Source organism: Copadichromis virginalis, linkage group LG18 (genome assembly GCF_057382275.1).
Source record: "Copadichromis virginalis isolate Kocher_CV1m ecotype Utaka linkage group LG18, C_Virginalis_male_GT1.1, whole genome shotgun sequence".
NCBI lineage: Eukaryota > Metazoa > Chordata > Actinopteri > Cichliformes > Cichlidae > Copadichromis > Copadichromis virginalis.
This window is the reverse complement of record NC_140635.1, coordinates 16,541,243-16,562,254: the sequence shown is the minus strand read 5'-3', so window position 1 is coordinate 16,562,254 and position 21,012 is coordinate 16,541,243. Positions and strand designations below refer to the sequence as shown.

The window sequence follows — 21,012 nt, the reverse complement described above, 5'->3', positions numbered from 1 at the left end:
TATGGAAATTTGGGGCTTTTGATCATTTTTGTTCCCTTTCCAGGGATTGTGGAGCATGTATCTTTAATTACTTTAAAAAAAACCAAGAATTGGTTGCATAATTTGATGTTATTTTGTGTTTTCTCTAATCCCTGCAGGGTCCAAATTGTGCATACACTCACTTCAGTCTTTTAAAAAGTGGTCCTGAAAGTTCTACTGTGTCTTTTAACTCAACATCAGATCATGATTAACTACAACTTTATCTTTGCCAGCATAAAAAGGATTTGTTTGACATTGACATGGATGTGTAATCGCCTTGCCAACGTCTGGACAAAGAGCCAGACTGTCACCCTTTGGAGGAAATTGGTTAAGATGTTTAGGAACAACCAAAGAACCACTAAGCCTCAAGCCAGCCATGAACTGGAAATTGCTGAAACACCAGCATCACTGTCCACAATGAAGTGAGATTTACATTGGCATGGACTGAGAGGGCGCCGACTAAGAAAGAAGTTCGTACTTCCAAATCAACACCTTCAAGCTCAACTGAAATTTGCCACTGCTCATGTGGACAAGCCAAAAAGTTTTATGCTCAGACAAAACAAGGACCGGAGCGAGTAAAGTTTTCAGCGTTCCGGTTGTGGAACATGGTGGTGGCAGTATCATGGTCTGGGACTATTTTTTTTGACACTTGTACTGATGCATTGCAGAAAGTGATGGAAAGATTTTTCACTTCACCTCAAATCAACAGCTTGATGGTTGAAACTTGGACACAATCAGATGTTCCAACAGAACAATGATCCCAAATACATCAAAACTGATTTTGGAATAGATAACGCAGGATAACATGAAGCTTTTGGAATATTTCGACCTCAGCCCCGTTGAAAATTTGTGGACTATGCTTAAAAGCTGGGTCTGTGCAATGAAACCAACCAGTTGAAATGAACTCTGCCAATTCTGCCAAGAAGAGTCGTCAGCTATCCAGCAAGAACATTTGATTAAGTGACATTTAATCAAATATATTGCTGGGAGTGTATGTATACTTTTGATCCTATATGTATGTATACATACTGGAAAAAGAACAGTTCAAAGAAATACCCATGATGAGTGTATGGAAACTTCTGATCACTGTATAACTCCTTCATTACTTCTTATCATTTGGGCTGCATGTTTGAATTCTATAAGCTCTGATTTCCATTGGTTTTGATGCTTTCATGTTGTATTTTGAAGACAAGTGGACTGATACAAAGTTTAAGTAGGGTTCTTCAAGCATGTGGCTCCCTGTCTTTAGCCTGTGATTAACAGTATCCTCACTCTCATCCACACAATGCCAGATCTTTTTATTCTGCAAGAGTAAACCCCGGGGTCTTGTTTATTTCCGAAGCAACATCTCTCCTGATGTGTTTTTTTTCCATCTCAGCACCTCTGTATCTTTGTTGTGATTAATGTACAATGACCTTTCTCACTATCAAGAAGAGAAATAGCTTCATAATGAATGCTGGGCTCTTTCTGGCATCATCACTGTCAGGGCACAGGGGCATTGTTGGTCCAGGGACATTACTATTTCAGCTCCTGTGAGGTAATATTAGAGCAGGCTTTCCATCAACCTACAACCTCTGTGTGATATAACACAAGGCTATTTTCAGCCAGCGGCTGTCAGGACTGGATAAGAAAGTAAAGGCATGAAAGGGCGCCTGGGATGCTGATTCTGGCACCTCATGATTGTTCTTCATGGAAAAGTTTTAAATGATTTTTATGCGTTTGAAATCTGATGCTTGCAAAGATGTCAGAGGGGTAACTCACTATTTTAAGGCTATTAATTTACAGTGCTATTAGCTTCCTGTGGTACACAGTTTTCTTGTTTGGTTTCATTGTTTAATTTGGGCTTTGAGGTGATATTTTTCCAAATTCTGCAAGGTCAGAAGATTAAATGCATTTAAATTATTTCTCTCTCCTACTGTAGCCCATTTTATCAGCTTAAATTAAGTTTCACATATTCCCAGAATGTATCTTCAAAGTTTCAGCTCAGCAATACCTCACCGATCGCTCACAGGTGCATGTAGCTTTAAATGCAAATTTGCTGCTCCTGGCCACACCCATGGATACCAATCAATAGATAATAACCAATACCCAAATTAGAAAGCATTTATTCTGGGTTTAATTAATATAAATAATGGAATGGTTAATGATAGGTATGAATATTTTTTATGATATAGCCCTGAGGACAGAGTTTAATGGTTGTAATGGTTATAGATGGTTATAATAATAACTCCTAACTGTTCTTCCAAGTTTCATTTTCAATAAAATATATTAAAGCCATCATTACTGTTGTGTTTTCATGACTTAGGTAAAAAAGGGCATGCTGTTGGGGGATAGATGCTGTTTTTCCAAAACAGTATCGTAAAACCTAAAGAATATACTCTTCCTGCTCTTTGAAATATTATTAAGGATTAGTCATCCAGTTAATAATGTCAGAATATTACAATACTTTGTTAAATCATGACCTATGAAGACTGTGTAATGGTTAAACTGAAGAAAAGTAAAACAAAAAGATACAAATGAGATGTTTTTGGTGAAATTGAAACGATGAGCTGCTTTTGCAAGGCGTTGCAGGTGAATAAAGACCAAAAAATAAGTAGAGTATCGCTAGGTGGTTGCCAGGCAACAAGATGGCTTTTGTGGATATAAATGAGAAGTTATTGTCACAGAATAAAAACGATATGATGCTATTATAAGGCGTTACAGGTGCACAAATGCTAAAACCATGTCATTTTAGCCCATTGCTATGTGGTTGCCAGGCAACTTGATGATGCCATAATATCTACTGTAGATAAAAAACCACCAGGGGACTATTATGCACCTGTGTGCCAAGTTTGGGGCTCAACTCATGACTGTGTAGAAGAAGAAACAAGCACACACAAACATGCTTATTGCTTATGCTTCAGAGATATGTATGTATATGAAATTTGCCACTTTTTAAATTTTTTTGGTGGCAATCCCAGTAGATATGTCAAGAAAAAGCAACAATTGGATCAGATACGGAGGGTAAAGTCCAAAGTGGGACATTTATATTAGATAGATAGACAAAATTACTCACCCTTCTTGGCAGTCTACTCTAATTAATCACAGGTTTTCATATAACCGAAGCTCATCTGTCTGTGGGCTTATTGAGGGCTTGGTCTGTGGGGAAGTGGAGTGCTGGCGGATTACAGTTGGCTTTTGGTGGATCACATCCACTACTGCAGTCATGCATATCCTATCAACGGCTAAGCTCATGAGTGTGGAGCGAGTCAATTCTAAGGCCCAAATCCCAATCCGATGGCGTGAAAGGAGAGACAGTGTGACCCTTTGGTGACACAGCGGTCACGCAGTAAGCCAGCTCAAATGGTGGACTGTCAAATGTCCTGGCGTCAGAGGACGATGATGAAGGCAGTCTCACGCGACTCTTGGGAAGGCTATCCAACTTTGTGTTCTAAATGTAATTATTACAGAAAAAACAAGTTTAAAAGAATAGAAAGAAAAAAGAAACAAATCTGGAGACAGGAGCCAAAATGACTTAGAATTTGTTTATTTATTTATTAAATACAGCATATTACACTCATGTTGATAATCCGTATATACTAGTACTTATATCGAGACATTGTTTTAAAGTTAAACTCTTTATTGCCGCACATGTTAAACCGAATGTTTAATTTTCTTCTTTTTATACAGTGTAAAAAAATGAAATGAATCCTATGAACAGACAAACATGTCCTTTGTGCTACATATTACAAAGTGGTGTTAACGTTCAGGACATGATGACACTGATAAGACACATGCTGCACAATGGACACTTGGTAGGACAAACAAACACAAAAATAATAATTCCACAGGAGCAGGAAAAATCCTTCACGCAGTGCATTACTGAAAGTCTGGCTTCCAGTCAGATCTGATTGTTTCACTGATACTAACTCATACATGGTAGCCAGCCCCTTGATCATTGTTGGCAAAAGAAAACAAAAAATGACTGGAAACCAGGCTTTGCATTTAGTAAAGCAACATCTAACACTTTCAGTCACCGTGTGCATTATTTCATTCACATCCACTGAGTCTAGCACCCTCAGACCTACGTTAAGGACTCGTTTTCAACATTTGAAGAAAGAAAACCTTGTGAAATTTCCATACTCTCATTTGCTCTGTTCAACCTTTGGGATGCACTTTCATTTTTCTCATGAAATGAAGTGCTTTGCATTAAGGAATTTTTCAACTTACATAGTGCAATTTTACATTCCTCGTCATTGATGAATTTGTCTCCATGTCGTAAAACTATTTGGTGCATGAATGGAAGAATGAGTCAAAATAAAAGTGCATGCAGGAGACATACAGACAGGAACAATTCAAAATATGCTTGTTCGATTTCGCAGTGTGGGATAGATAAGGAGGCTGACACCACTCCACTCTCGGTCTGCTACATATGAAGCTGCAGCCAGAGGCCGGTTACTTGATTAGCATAAAGAATGAAAGAAGGGGGAAACTAACTCAGCTTGGTTATCCCTGTAAAGCTCTAAAACAGGTTGATTTAGGTAGACTTTTCCTGTTTTTTAAATTTTTTTTTATTAAAATGGCAGCCTCAACTAGCGGACTGACAAATATACATTGCTTTTATACATTGAGGCCAAGGGCTATTATAAATGAGCCCTTCGTCATCAGATGGTTAGCAGGTTTCTGTGGATGTCCGTGTGTCTGCCTATTCTTTTTGCAGACAGTTTACATGATAATGAACTAACAGAGCATAACCTAGGCTTTAAGCATTGATTATACTCTGTTGCAGAGATGGACATTGATTTACAGTTCGAGACTCAATAGCTGCGTAGTTTTTTCTGTTACACTTCTCTGAAGTCTGTTTTATGCCCACTGCCTGGGATAGATGGGTAGCTGGTCCACTGTTATTTAAATTCTTCACAGACGACTCCGTGCAGTCACAAAAAACAGGCAGGTACGCAGATGCCCACACAGATGTTCGCACGCACTGATGACAAAGACATCCAGTGGACTTGAACCAAATAGATCAGCAATTAAGATCGTAGAAGGACTTTGTGCTAGTGGAGCTTTTCGTTACGTCGGAGGGCATATCCTATCATGAGATACCTCAGAGAACCAGGGTTACACGGGTAACCAAACACATTAAAGTCACTCATGAGACTAGGAAATATACTGTGTTCCAACTGAAGAGTTGGAAATCCCAACTTTGATGTAGGACTTTCCAATTTGAACTCTACACAAGCTTTTTATTTTTTAATTTTGGGGGGGGGGGGGGGGGGAAGCTAAATTACTTAATAACTCAAAAATTATGAGTTATGCATCTGAGAAGTCAAAATTATAAACTACAAAAAATCTGGAAATAACCCAAAATACGATATTTTCCACGTACTACTACTACAGCTGGAACGGTCAACTCGAGAGTGGCGTCACTCCTACCTCTGACAACTCAGAGGTAAAAGAAACAAAGCTTTAGTCCAGGCACTACATTATCTGTGTGTGGTAAAGGTGAGTACTTATTATTATTGGACAGATTTTAGGCAAACCTATATTTTAATACTTATTTTAGACCATCTGATGTAGCAAAATGTCAACTATGCAACAAATAAATAAATAAATAAGATAAAAACCAATTAAATTTGCACTTTTTTGCTTTAAAATGTGTAATTACTATGCAGCGAGCTCAAACTACTGCATTCGAGGACTTACGTTTCTTTATGAGTGCTTTCTGATTATTTATTAACAGCGACAAAAATTATGCCAAAATATAAGAGCTTTGCAATTTCATGTTTAATTTGTGGGTACTCCTCTCCCGTGACAATTCTTCTCCTGGCAACGAGAGGGAAGTATCCCTTAGTAACATTACACTAAAATGCAGAGAAAAAGTATTTTCCCTCTTCCTGATTTGTTTATTTTTTTGCACATTTATTAAATTACATTACTTACATGGTTCAGATCATCACACAGATTTTTATGTATTTACTCTGGTTATCTTTGTTAAATATTAAAATTTATTTTGCTGATCTGAAGTATGAAAATATGAAAAAAAAAAACCCTAAGAACTCAGGAAGAGGGAAAATACTTTTTCACGGCACTGCATTTTATTTAGAGCTTCAGAGGCGCTGCTTTCCTCTGCTTCCAATCTTTATGCTTCCAATCTTTAAGCTATTCATCTCATGATATTAGCATCATATTTAAAAGAAAGTCAATTCAAGCTTCACAACTCAAAAGACAAAAATATGAAACTATTACTTTAGAAGAAAATAAATAACTTTGTGTGGACGTAAACTTAGAAAAACTCAAACTCCAGGAGAATAACTGAGAAAGTACAAAGGAGGGAAAGAAGTTAAGGAAAATGAAGTTAAGGAAATAAAAAAAAATCCCTGAGGGCTAAAATCCTACAGATGTCTTCATGATAAAAGCAATAGAGGATGCTTCATAAACAAAAATGATTGGAATCTCATGTACAGTACTGATGATTGCACACGGTAATCACATAATTCTTTAGCTAGCTAATGCACAAATGGGCACAGATTCAGTATTTCAGCTGTGACATGAACAGCTTTGCTTGCAGGACTACAGACTTTTAACTGTATGGAATCAATAAATTAATGCTGAGTGCAACACAAATGCTGCATTCAATAAAATGTGCCCTTTAAAATGAGAAAGAATGAGGATTTTTTTTTTTGCTTGTGGCAGCAAAAATAGAACAGACCTATGGAGGGCAAGGATAGACGAAGTCATCAGAAGAAAGAAAAACTGCAGAACTGGTCTGGTAGAGAGGAAAAGGTAGATGTATTGCAGAAAGGGCTGAATAAGGTATAAAAAACAAGAATGGGATTTAAAATGGAAGAAATAAAGGACAGAATGTATCAAGAAGACATAATAAAAATGTAAAACTAGAACATCAGTTACATCTTCTTATCAGGAGAGGTCTTTGAGTTGGTTGCTTTGCTCAATGACCGCCTTTGCAAACTGCTTGAAGACTCGGTCCATATAAGTGCTCTGACGTGGCCACAGGCCCTCCAGGAAACCAATATGGCCGCCGTGATGGGTAATGAGCATGGCCAGGTTAGGGTTCTGTTTCACTGCCTCCACTGGAATGGCTGCAAACAAAACACAGAATTCACTTTTTGTTTTGTTTTGGTTTTTTTTGCTTAATCTCTGTGCAATGTCTTTACATGACATGCCAGAATGTTATCATTAGTTCACGTAGTTGAAGTATTTTCACCCATGAACTGGACTTTGGACTGGAGACTCACCGTGAGATGGAGAAAAGACATCGTCAGCAGCGTTGAGACATAGCATTGGCACCTGCACAGATTTGAGCCTGTGGACAGGACTGGCATCGCGGTAGTAGTCGTCATTGGTAGGATAACCAAACATTATGGAGGTGAACCTCTCGTCAAACTCTCGGATGGTCCTTGCCTGTGGGAATGCGGTAAAACGATTTATTCGGTCTACTTTATTTAATGAAATTGGCATGGCTTAACGCCGCTGAAAATAATCCCCTACCTTCATGACATGATCAATGTCGTAACATTTTTCGAGCACTGGTCTGTGCCTGCGGGGCAGATTTAAAACAAAAACAAAAAACAGGTCACTAACTGCTGTTAGGTTACATGACTTGCATTTGAAAATATTCCCCAGAAATGCTGACAAGGTTGTAACAATATAATAATCTACCCCGGAAAAGAAAAGATAAATTCAAAAAAGCTTTTTTCAATAAAACATCAACATCGATATGAGAACATTCCTCCTGCTAATGAAATTCAGCTCCTCACACATAGCCTTCATTTCCTCTCAGCATGATCCCGGTTTCAGATGTGCAAACGTTGTCATCAGTATTTGTCTTAAATAGCAATATTCTAAAGAACACAATTGGCTTGATGATAAGCTAATATCAGTTATATTTATTTAAAATAAGCATGAACTGATATTCTCATTCGCATCAAGAGAAGTAAAAAACGTGGGGGTTGTAGAGGCTGCGAAAAATGGGCCGTTTTAGCCCGTTGCTAGGCAGCTTCAATTCAACTTTTGTGGATCTAAATGAGTTGATGCTTTTGTTAAATGTTAATTGCATAAATGCTAGAAAAAATTGCAGTTGCTAGGCAACATGAAGATGCCATTTGTGGATGTCATTTGTGTATTATATAAGAATATTTTTATCCATCTATTAATTCTGGACTGTGGCTTTTTGAACTTTTGGCATTGAATTCATTAGCTGTTCATAATGGTGACTATTGATCCTAATTTATTCTCTAGCATTTTTGGAGCCTTTAGTTCTTGTTATAATTTATTTTTCCAGTTTCATTTGTTTCCTCAGTGTTTCCCGTCTTCTCCTCTTGTCAATTCTTCTTCGTTTAGTTCAGTCCCGTGTCTGCGTTTCCCTGTTTATTGTTTCTCACTTCCTGCCTTATCTTAGGCGTTATTTCTCACTTGTGTTTTGTGTTTAGTTTTACTTCACCTCATGCCTCAATGTCTTTCATTACAATCACATGTGCCTCATGACCCTGCTGTGTCCACTTCTACTAATTACCCTCATGTGTAGAAATAGCACTGTCTTCTCCTCAGTGTTTATCAATCCACCCTTGTGTTGTCCCTGGCTATTAAATCAGTTATTAGTCCTTTAGTCTGTTATTAGTCTGGATTTCTGGATTTACTATCATCATCATCATCATCATCATCATCATCAATGCAATAAAGGTGCTCTTTAGGTTTACACTCAGCTATTTATCCATCCTGCATTTGACATATGGTTACACAGCAAATGACAGTGAGACAGCGAGGGGAAGTCTCGATTACCCAGAGTGACACCATGTAAAGGTGGTTCAGCCTTGACCTTTACCTTTGACCCTGTTGCTGGAAGGCAACAGTGCAAACCACTACATCATCATAATTATTATTTACTTAAGTATGATTAAGCATTTATTGATTTCCGATTAGGCTTTTACCTTATTAAAATATTTGTTTTGTCATATTGTAATTTATCGAGCTGTCACTAGTCTACGTATTTGAGCTATTTAGTTTTAATTAAATTTTCTAACCGGATTAATAAAAAATATCTTCTTTTACTTCTTCTTCTAACACAATAACTTAGGAAAAACTCAGTGATATCCAATAAGAAAAATGATGAGGCAGCACTAGGTAAATATATATATATGTATATGTCATTGCTCATATTAACACACAAGTAGGAATATATTGTGGATATGTAGTCAGGCTTTGTTTAAATGTTTTGTTCATCACCTAACAAATAATAAAGCATACCCCTCCCCCCCACAACTTTTAAATGAGCAAACCAAACATAAATATTTGAAACCCAGTTGTTCAAGCCTCTGTTTAGAATCTAGCACTGGCAGTGACTTAGTGGCTGTGTTAATCCCTGCTCTGGCCCTGGCTGACCTGTGCACAGAGGCTTGTAGGCAGCTGGTGAGGTAGGAGTTGAAGAGGAAACGGTCCAGGGGTTTTTCCAGTGAAGCGGTGCACTCAAACACATCCCAGCCCGCTGAGAAGACCACGACCCCTTTCAGACAGGTTTCCCGGCCCTTGCGCCCCAAGTAGTTTGCCAGCATCATCCTGAATATGGAGAGAGGGAGAGATGAAGGGACAGAGGGAAACTGAATGACCAATCCCCCAATTCAAAGGATTACCGTTGTGCAATAAAAAACACATTATTTGGCAGACAACTGGAAAATAATAAAACAAAGCACTGACATGTCCCCAACACACAGTAAATGTTCAATATCTCACAGTTTACTAAAGCTGCATCGTGAAAAGTAGCTTTAATGTTTATTCTGACTTTTATTAGCAGTATGTGCAAGCTAGCTTGTAAAGAGTGGCTCCATTACCCGCCCATGGACACTCCTGCAGCCATGAGTGGAGCAGCTTCATAGGCCCTCTGGATGTGTTCAAGAACAGTCTCCAGATCCTCTGTGTTGGCTGCACAGTAGGTCCTTGGAGTCTGGGTATGACAGCAACATAACACAGTCACTCCTGCCTTTCTGATTCTTTGTCTCTGTCAAAACCACGATGAAGACCCAACAAAAGTGAAAACTGGAAACTTAGTATAGTAAAAACTTAGATGACATTACAGTTTATTAGTTTGGTAGAGCAGCTGTTTCTTCTAAAGGATTTTATGGAGACAGGCTGACAGTCCACAGACATACTGAAATTCAAACTGTGCATCAGAATAGAGGAGAAAGGTGATTTAAATGAATGTGATGTGGTTGTTGGTGCCAGAAAGGCTGGTTTGAGTATTTCAAAAATTTCTGATCTGCTGGGATTTTTCCACACTGCCATCTCCAGGGTTTACAAAGAAGGGCCTTCAAAAGAGAAAATATCCAATGAGCTGCAATTCTCTGGGTGAAAATGTTTGTCCAGAGGCCAGACTGCTTTGAACTGGCATTTAGGCAACAGCTACTCAAATAACAAGGCATGCAGAACAGCATCTCTAAACACACATGTTAAACCTTAAAGCAGATGGGCTACAGCAGCAACAGAAGACCACAATGACTATCACTCCTCTCAGATAAGAACTAGAAAGAGAGGCTCCCATTGGGACCACCAAAATTGGGCAACAGAAGATTGGAAAAGTGTTGCCTGGTCTGATGAGTTGAAAGCAATGGATACGTCCTGCCTAGTATCGATCATTCAAGCTTTTGCCAGTGATCTCATGATAATATGGATATTTTCTTGGCACACTTTGGGCCCCTTAGTAACAACTGAGTGTTGTTTAAATGCCCTAATCTACCAGAGTATTGTTGCTGACCATGTACATCCCATTATGACCACAGTGTACCATTCTTCTGATGGCTGGTTCCAGCAGGATAACGCACCGTGTTATCACTAAGGCTTAAATCATCTCAAACTGGTTTTTTTTAATATGTCACAGAGTTCTCCGTATTCAAATGCCCTTAACAGTCAGTATCAATCCAATAAAGCACCTGTGATGGAACCAAAGATGTGCAGTAAATAAATCTGCAGCAACTGGGTGATGCTATCACAACAATATGGACCAAAATCTCTAAGGAATATTTTCAGCACCTTATTGAATCTAAGGTAGCTCTGAAGGCAAAGGGCATTCCAATTCAGTAATAGCATGGTGTACATAATGAAGTATCCAGTGAGTGAACTCTATTGAAACCTTCAGTCATTTGCTCAGTAGACCACGAGAATCTCCTCTCTATAAAGCCATGAAAAGTGGATTCACATTTACCTGTTCACGCTGTGTATCTACATAAAAAATGTTTTAGCAGGCCAGCACAGGATAACCCATTTTTCTGAGACTCATTATTATTGTTTATTTGGCAATTTCTGAGTATGATAAGAATGCTGTTCTGTGTATGTGGGGGTGACATTTTATTCGACTTGAAACAGTGTTATCACTCAGTGCAGGCTACTTAACATTTAAAACAAGCCTGCTCTAACTTGAAGGAGCCTATTTAACAAGTCCAGTTTCTCAGCTCTCCAAGGCTGCTCATTAGGATTCAAGAAGAAGCTCAGGCAAACTATATTCCTGCTTTTCTGTTCTCTTATGCTTCCTTTAATAGTTCTGGACAAGAGCAGAACTTTAATAGGCCACCAGATCTTACTATGCTTATTTTTATATTGAATATATAACAAAACAACAAATTAATAATGTCTCAGGGGAACAGACTTAGCAGAGTGAACATATTCACTGCAAAGCAACTCCACAGGAGAGTGTAATGTAATAGGCGTTTTCTCAAGGTCTGGAAATAGGGCTATAGCACTTAGGGATAATCTTTGTATCAGTGTGCATCTTTCACACAGTGGGCCATTTGGAAAAACTGGCCTGGTTGAACAATGGAGGATATTCACACTTACTGGACAGAGAAGCATACAAGTGCTAAAGCATTTGCACTGAATATCGCACCATTTTCTCCACTGACAGAGGGAGAAAACTGCCCCAACGACCTGGTACGGTGCCAGGATTACAGGGTCCAGCTCAAATGTAATAACAGCTGAACCAACTGAGTTCTGGATGTAAACCCCAATCAAACACAGTGACACTGGATCCTTTGCTCTTGTTTCAAATCTGAAGGTTTGATTTTGTGCACTCTCTCCAGGTGATAAAACACCACTTTGACTAAAATCTCTATGCAATGGTGATAGTAAATGTAGCAGGTAGTAGACGGTATCTCTATTCTAAAGCAGAGACATGCAGAGAGTGCAGAGAGTGGAGCCATTAAATGCAATGTGCATGGAATACAATATCCAAGTTTGAGCTAATTTGTATTAGCTCAATATACCCGAGTGCAAGAGGAGAGATTAAGCCAGGTGTCGGGACAGCACGTGTTTGGCGAGCTCATATTTCTGTGGCTCGGCATTAAAATACAGTATCTGTCTGTAACTTAATCCCTGCTGTGCAGCAACATTGTCTGTTCGGCGTCCACTGAGGCTCCCTGTGGGCTCTGCGACACGTGTGCAACAGAAGAAAAAGAGCAACTCTACAGGGAGGTCAGCTGTCCTAAACAGTCGTGTCTGACGCTGTGAACATGGACGGCGCTCACGGACGAAAAAGAAGAAAAAAAAAAGAATGAAATCTTTGACACGTGTTGGAACAGATCTTACCAGTAATGTTTCACCAGAAACTCCTCTGTTGTTGAAAACCACGCATCTGAAATCCACAAAACATATATAATTTTAATAATCACCGTCAAATTTAATGGGCAGCAGGTAAATGTTACATTTTGAATATATTAGATTGAGTTTGTCGAGAATGTAGTGCTGTTTCTTGACATTTTATACATAATATTTGGATTTATTACTATAAAAACTAACTGCATGTTGCAAAGTAATTGTCTATGTTGTACATGTGTATGTAATATAAGGAGATCTGAACTGATTAGTGCATTAAACAACCACTGACTAGCTCTTTTACTCAGCTTTCCAGAAGAAAATCCAAAGTTTGCTGATAAAACATCCTCAAATGTGCCTTCGATTGGTGTAAACTAACCAACTTCAGATTTCAAACTGGCTAAATCGCTAGTAAATGGCTTATTTTTTACATTTCCTTCCAATTTCAGGATTTTACAGTTAATCAAAAGCCTATAAAAGCTCACGTCCAAATGAAAGCAACAGCCCAGATTTCTTTATACAAACATTTCTTACATAAAAGAAATTAACTGTGTATACGATGAAGTGCGCAGGGAGGCACAGCTGTGTGAAGGAACTGTGTTTGTACTGCAAAGCAAAGGCATCAGCATCTCGCCAGTCATCTATTATCTGCTGGAGTCAGACCTGCTGTTTTTATAATCGGCATAACTCAGCAGCAGCAGCAGCAGCAGCAGGGCAGAGCTGTACAGGGTGCTGGGCGAGAGGAGGGGGGAGAAGGAGGTGGTGGTGGTGGTGGTGGTGGTGGTGGAGTGCTTAAACACACGCTGCAGCATACACTCGGAGGCTGGTCCGGGCTAAGCTGCAAAGCTTGTACCCGGATAAGCTGTAATTAATTAAGCTACACAGACAGGGGAGAGGGGTGGAAGATGCTGAGTTTGCCGGCTCTCTTCCCATGCCTTTCCAAATCTGTGTGAAAGAATGAGTGCAGAGAGAACATAGACAGGGCCTATTGGAGATGAAGGAAAGTGGAGGGGGAAAAAAGTGCCTCCCTCTGCAACTCTTCAAGCTCGGGCTACATTTGGCTATTTACAAAAGCAGCTCTCGACACGGAGCTTAGCTGCCCACTTTATTTGTGATTTCACCTCAAATAACCCCGAGCCCCTGTCACTCATGGACCCATTATATAAAGGTATAAAAAAATCTTGCAAAAGCACTATAGAACTGGTTGCAGATTTTACTTTGCAATCATGAAAGCCAGTGAAAGTTCTTTCACTTTATTTGGACATGAAATCTGCAGTCTGTGTGGATAGCAAATTAGAACATAAAGCAGAGAAATTGTCAGTTCTTTGAGTCAGCCAGGCTATTCAGCCAAGACCACCCACCTATAGCCCAGATCCCGGCTCTGTTGGACCATGTGTAAGATGTAGGACTCTCGGCTGGTGCCGGTCAGACCGGGGAGGAGGAGGACTGTGGGCCTGGTGGCAGGGTCGGGATGAGAAAGGCTGTCATCGTTGTCGAACCAATCCAAAGAGATCTGTCCTCCATCTGCTGCTTTAATGAGCTCACTGCAGAGACGAGAAGGACACGCAAGTCAGCAACACCGGTCTTCCTGACAATGATCACTCTGTGCGCCTGTATATATCGTCTTCTTCGTTTCATCCATTGTATATATACAGTATATATACAGTCAGACACAAGCATGGGACAACACTGGTGTGAAATTTGAATTAAAAAGCATATCTGCTAATGAAATAGCTATAAAAACAGTGGAAATAGTCCACTTCTTCTTTCACATCACAATTAATACTTTTAAGTAACGGGATTACTTCATTGCATCTGTTACACACGCTGCTAAAGTGGGGACTGGATATGTGAGCACAACACTCACTGACAGCTGCCTCATTTCCCTTGCGAGCACCTTGTCAGCAGACTCTGCAACACAGAGCAAATTCAAATAAAGAGGAGGCCATTGCACCAATGGGTTCTTATAGCTAATCAATTTCGTGGATGCACAACCCGTGCGTGGCAGATGATGTAATTCAGTCTCGGTGCATTTTTAAACCTGCTCCGCACACACAAACAAACGCACACACGCGACAGCCGCTGAGCCCAACTTGGCCGTCCGGCGGTTAAGAGAGACAGCGTGAAATTACAGAACGGCCATGAAATATGCACCTGAGGCGAGACTTTAAAGTCAAGAAAGGCCAATTCGGAGAAACCAGCAGAGTCCGTGGTGCTAATCCCCAGCTATGACAACAAGCTGAGTGGAATTTCACCCAGACAGCCTACGATACATCGGACATCTTTCACGCTGTCCGTCCTTGGGTCAACCTTGTATAACTTCATTATAGGAGGAGTGTCCTGCTGTCCCCGGAGGCCATGTGATAATAACTTGAGTGAATGCAACTATCAGTCTTTCTAGGTTTGATGCGGTAGCACAGACCTCCACTAGCATCTGTACACCCAGGGGCATTATGGGAGCATTTTTCTCCTTGACAAAGATCTCTGTGAAAAGCAGAGGCAGTGTCAAAGTCCTTGTGGCAGATTAATGGTGTACAGTTCTTAATTCTTTACCGTTTCCCTTGAATTAAAAGTCATATTTAAACAAAATCAGCTGTGGTTTTATGTAAGGAATTAAGAAAACAAGGAAAAAGAATATTAAAGATTGTATTTTTGTCTTTTACTCTAATGTCTAGTACATGGTACAGACACCTAAACATAAGGACATCAGATCAGTTGTACAGTTTACAGTTATAAACACACAGACTTGGGCAAAACGCATGTACGTGAAAAATGAGGGTCTTTTTTTCCCCAAGTGAAAACAAATAAATAAGTTATACATGTGTTATAATTAAAACCAAATCTGTCTTCACTCATTCTAATCTCATATCTTGAGATATGTGGGGGGTAGGGAATGCAGTGCCAATTAATCTTCAGCAGAATGAACATTTTCAAGGAGCAGGCCTGGCGGACCAAGCCAGCACGGTGACACAAAGGATCTCTTTCTCCTCTGGGCTTTGGAGATTGGCAAAGAACAAGAGCCGGATTTGTTTCCAGTTGTGGCACTGGAAAGAACGACCAACAGCAATTTCTCAGTGAGCAAGTTTGATAAAGCCAAGCACAGTCAGCAGCAAAATACTCAAAATGTTTTCCCTGACATTTAGTAATGCTGAAATCTCTTGCGGAACAAAATTGATTCAAAGGAGAAATAAAATATAAGCTTAGAGGATGAAAGTGACAATTGGCACATCAGTCACAGCGGGGACTTACTTTCTGTAGATGACCCCCGGTTTGGCTGTGACGAAAGGTCTCAGCAGAGTCTGGATGCGGCTCTCCCAACACCAAAAGGTGGGGTAGTAGGTCTCTGACACTACTGGACATTGCTCCCTCAGAAAATGGTAGAACTTCTTACCTCCAGAGATCAGCTGTGGCTTCTGCAAAACAGACGTGAATGTAGGATGGCACAGGTTAAAATCATATAAGAGACTTCGTCTCCCTACAGGACTAATTTAAAGTGCTGTTATTTAGTCTTAATAATAGACCCATTACTGTAATAATAAATTTACTGTCACATGCGGTAAAGCTAAATCTAAATATATTCATTATCATCAAATCACATCTAATACAGACCAATACAGATCTAACTGTGACAGAGTTTGCTTTATGAGTGCATAAACCTACAGTTGTGCATGATTAATGTGCACAACCACGTTCAAGCATAGCAAGCTGCTTACTTTGCATTAAGTCACGGGTGTCAAACTCATCGGCCACACATGGCCCAATATAATCTCAAGTGAGCTGGCCTAGTTAAACAACTGCATAATAACCAACCTTTTAATGTAAAGAAATAAACACGCACACACACACACACACACACACACACACACACACACACACACACAATTTGCATTCCCTGACTTAGGGTATAAAAGTGGTTGCTGGAGGTTGCGGGTAGGGCTGCTCGATTATGGCAAAAATGGTAATCACGATTATTTTCACTGAAATTGAGATCTCGATTATTTGACGATATTTATTTAACCCTTTAAGACCTACTATAGAACCAAGTCCGCCAGAGCTTATATTATTTTTTTACATGTTGTAGTGCCATTTGTGGGAGCATTTCAAGTTGCTAAATAACTGTTATAGCCCATATTTTAATAATATGTATGCATTAAGTCCATAGTAACTACATTAATTGCAAAAAAGTGCAATAAATTACAAAAAAAATTGAAAATCGTTTTTGTTTTTTTTTACATATATTTCTACTTGGAGAAATTTAAGAGGTTTATCCCTCAAAACTTTAAATACAAAAAAGTTGCAAAAAATAGTTTACAACAACAGGAAACTTATTGTGAGTGTCTTCATAGTTTTATTTTGGAGATACACCAATTTTTATATACTGCAGGAAAAACAAAAAAAACAATCCTATGATGCAAATTTGCAAAGAAAACAGCAGGTGCATCAAAATAAACTATTTCCAGCAGTGCAATTCGAGCTCTAAGCATCCCAGAAACTATTCAGAAAAGTCAAACATGACCAGTGTAGGCTTTTAAGGCCTACAAGTAAAAAACTACATTTCCGCGAAAATGACGTCACTTCCGGTTTCGGCCAGGAAATGGCGGACATGCAACAGTTCGGGCTGACGACTTTTTCAATGTGGGAAGTGTTACGAACAGCTGATCGGATCGGCAAAGCGTGTTTCTGGAATATTACGTTTTTGTTCCTGCAAGCGCTTTTTATGCAATTTTTGCAAAGCTTTATGTGGAAGGAAACCGTGACCGAGGACAAGCTGATGGCATAAGATGTAAGTACAACTCCTCTGGTTTCATATGCAAAACAAATTATTGCGCTAGCTTACAGGGTTCAGGTTCTACAGGGATTTAAAAATAGTTACACAAAACGGAGCGTGCTGCTCTGACCGGATTTAAAGGGTTAACAATGACTTTAAAAAATAATATAAAATAGTGTGCAACGCCACTGAAGTTTTTTTTTACCTCTCTTTTCAACCAACAGCAGTCACTCTCCTCTCCAAATAACTTCTGCTTAGCTTTCCGAGCTTCCCTCGGGTCCTCTTAATCAGCGGTCTCCAACCTTTTTTGCGCCACGGATGGTTTATGCCCGACAATATTTTCACGGACCGGCCTTTAAGGTGTCGCGGATAAATGAGGGAGGGGCTAATAATCGGCTCAGTCATTTTTAATGATCGTTGAAAGCCCAGATCGTAATCGTGATTAAAATTCGATTAATTGAGCAGCCCTAGTTGCGGGTACTCTCCATGGCAACGCAGGTCTAAAGACCAGTCACTCACCCCCTGGCAACCACCTCTCACTAGGAAAAATGGCTATAGGTATTTCTTTAGTAGCTGGTGTAGTTTGAATGGAAGTGGCAGATTTATCCACAAACACTGGCCAGCTAGTCCCCGAGCTGTAGTGAAACGGTGAAAAGTGTAGTGCAAACTAGAAACAGATCCTGTTTGCCTTCAGTGCAAAAGCAGAGAGCCACAACTTCTATTTGAAGGCGAACATTCCCCAATTCCAGCTTGTGCTGCAAAACAAATATTTTCAACCATTTCAATCTGCTAAAGGTTTTCCTCTACTGAGAGCCAGCAAACTCCGGGATCCACTGACAAATAGTACCTGGTGGTTGTATCACATCGCTTATGGTGGGGAAGTCAGTTTAAAGCAATTTAAGCTACAGGTTTTATTACATTTCCATTACATGTTGTTGGGAATTGCATTACCAAGTTTAGAAAGCATTTATACGGACTGTGTGTGTGTCTCATCACTCACAATAACATTGTGAGTGATGAGACCTTTTCCTTTAAACTACTACCATCTCCACAGCACAATTACCCCCCCCCCCCTTTCACAAAAAATAGGTCTAAACTGTCTTTTCTGTCTCAAGCCATCAAACCTCTGAAAGCAGAAGAAAGTGTGTGTATATTGTTTGCATTATTTTGATGTGATTGGTTTTTATGTGTTGTTTACAAATGTTAATCTAGGTAATTAAATCTAAACAAAACAAAATTAGATGTGAAAAAAAACTGACTAAAATAAAATAAAATAAAATTATAAAGGCAATATCTTTAGTTTTAGTGTTTGTTAGTTTGGCAAAAAAAAAAAACAAACAAAATCAAAACTGACATTTTATTGAAACTTTGCCACTCACAAGACTGTGAGTCACAAAAACTTAATAAAAGTTACAGAACTACAATATTTCTGGTGTATTCAAAGGTCAAGTGACTTCTGCTACAAGCAGAAATAAATAAATGCAAATTAAGAATAAAATAAACAATAAAAAATAATGATTTTTGGAACAAGAAAAAAAACCTACAGTATTTTAATCTTTATTTATGCTAAACAACTTTAGCTCTACCAACACTTAAACAGCCATACGTTTTTCATCCCTGTGTAGTACAGTGAAGAAGAAAGTGAAAAAACAAAAAGAAAAACTTCCACCCTTCCAGTAGACCGGATTGGAACCTTTGGCGGGCCGGTTCTGGCCCCCGTGCCTCATGTTTGACACCACCGCTTTAAGAGATTCTGACTGGCAATTTCACAGATCCACGTTTATTTTAACCACATTTATACATTCAAACCCTAAAGTCACAGACGAAAAGCTTCTTTTTATTCATTTAGTGAACGCTGTTCGTCTCCATCCTTTACAAATGAACGGCGGCAGCTCAGCGGGCGTTACATAACACCTTCTACCGGCATTTCTAGCTTACAGTAAAAGCTAGCCTAGCTTCCCTAATGCCGACGTCTAACTGCTTCTCGTTACATACGAGCTAAACTTTAATATGGATAACACCCATTTTGGGTCTATATACGGATTAGTGTTTGCTCCGTCGCCTGACATCCGACGTACACGTGCTGCTTTGCGGCGTTATCCCTCCAGTTAAACTGATGCCAGCTAACAGACACCTCCATCAGCACCTACGCCGAGTACCATCACCAGTCCCTGGCAGTTAAGATGCTTCTCCGCGAAAGACCACACACCGCACACGGGGATTTATGTGATATACAAGCCGTATACCGTGAAGACTCCCCTCAAAAGACACAGACCCTTAAGTTAATGTCAATTACCTTCGCTACTGAGATCAAATAGTAGCAGGTGTACGCCGCGCTGAAGCCCAGCACCAGAGACAGACCCACTCCCGAACCGAACAGCCCAACTTTCACTTGGTTCTCCAGGTAATGCGACAGGTCCCGAGTCAAAATGTTGAAATTTAAGTCCAGCGAGATCATTGCAAGGTCCCTGGTGTTTCAGGTACTGCGAGGACAGCGGCCAGCTCTGGTGATACGCGGCTGTGTGTGCCTGCGAGCCCACAGTGAAGGAGACAGTCAAGGGGACCCGATGAGGACAGAGATATATAGGTATCAGCGACAGGTGGCGCTCTTTGACCGGCTATGCAGAACAGGGAACTCAGAATCATCCCTGCGCCCCCTGCAGTCCACAGACCCGCAGTGCAGCACAGGGATTGGAAAGCTGACGGTTCAGCCAAAAACTAAAGCGAAACTAAAGCTGGCGAATTAAATCAATAAAAAGGTGTTTGGAAAAACAGCAGCAACATCACTGTGCACATTGACCTCCAGAAAATACACTTACTGCTGTGGAAGTACAGGGTGAAATTAATTTACTTACCAAGCAAAACAGGCAAATGCCCCAGCGGGTACACACCTCCATGGGGACCAGTGGAGGTGTTTACCTTGTGGAAATTTGTATAGTTTAATTTAATTGGAGGGGACTTATGGCAACTGTTTTCCAATCTATTCCCACAGACAGGCAACCTGGGCTAAAAAAAAACAAACTTCAATACATTATTATTATTATTATTTTCAGTTTTTCACAAGTCCAAAAACAGGGAATCACTGGGCTTAAAGAGCATTTTTGATCCAAGGGCCACACAAAGGGTTACAATCATTCAGTATATTGAATATGTATATTCAGCTGGATTGGAAACCAGTGTAATCTAATCTGATTGTTTTTGGATTACCTTTAAATAAAAAATGAAATGATGTAAATTTTTTAGAAAGATGTTTTTACTGTGAATAAATGCATTTTGTACATTCAGCTTGTGCAACTGACCTGATCAAACAGCCTTTCAAAAACAGTGCTTACACAAAGTACTGGTATATTGTGTGAGATGCTGTGTTTTCTGTGCATGTCTATGCTCATTATTGCAGTACTTTTTACTTGCAGTACCCTATGGAAGGCTTTGCTCTCGGGACCCAAGAGAGCAATCATTTAAAGAATTGTTCTTTCACTTGGAGTGTAAATAAAAAGGAACAAAATCTCCAGTACAAACAAATGTTAGATCACCATGAAAATAGCTAGCGCACTAATAACACGAGAGACGTTTTTGGGATAAAGTAGAATATATTCATATGAGAATTAGTCCTTTCAATTTTTAAACAGACAATTAAAAAATAATCTAAT

The 21,012-nt window shown here is 39.6% G+C and overlaps 1 protein-coding gene across 1 annotated transcript; it reads right to left on the bottom strand.

Moving 5' to 3' along the window:
• Positions 1–5,492: 5,492 nt before the first annotated feature.
• On the bottom strand, positions 5,493–19,854 carry abhd3 (abhydrolase domain containing 3, phospholipase). Its single transcript, XM_085438621.1, has 9 exons — positions 19,659–19,854; positions 15,844–16,007; positions 13,956–14,138; positions 12,589–12,634; positions 9,846–9,958; positions 9,400–9,573; positions 7,510–7,558; positions 7,257–7,422; positions 5,493–7,100 (listed from the first exon to the last, which is right to left on the bottom strand). The coding sequence occupies exons 1-9, from the start codon at positions 19,818–19,820 to the stop codon at positions 6,919–6,921; spliced, it is 1,239 nt and encodes a 412-aa protein (XP_085294747.1). The 5' UTR covers positions 19,821–19,854; the 3' UTR covers positions 5,493–6,918.
• Positions 19,855–21,012: the final 1,158 nt, after the last annotated feature.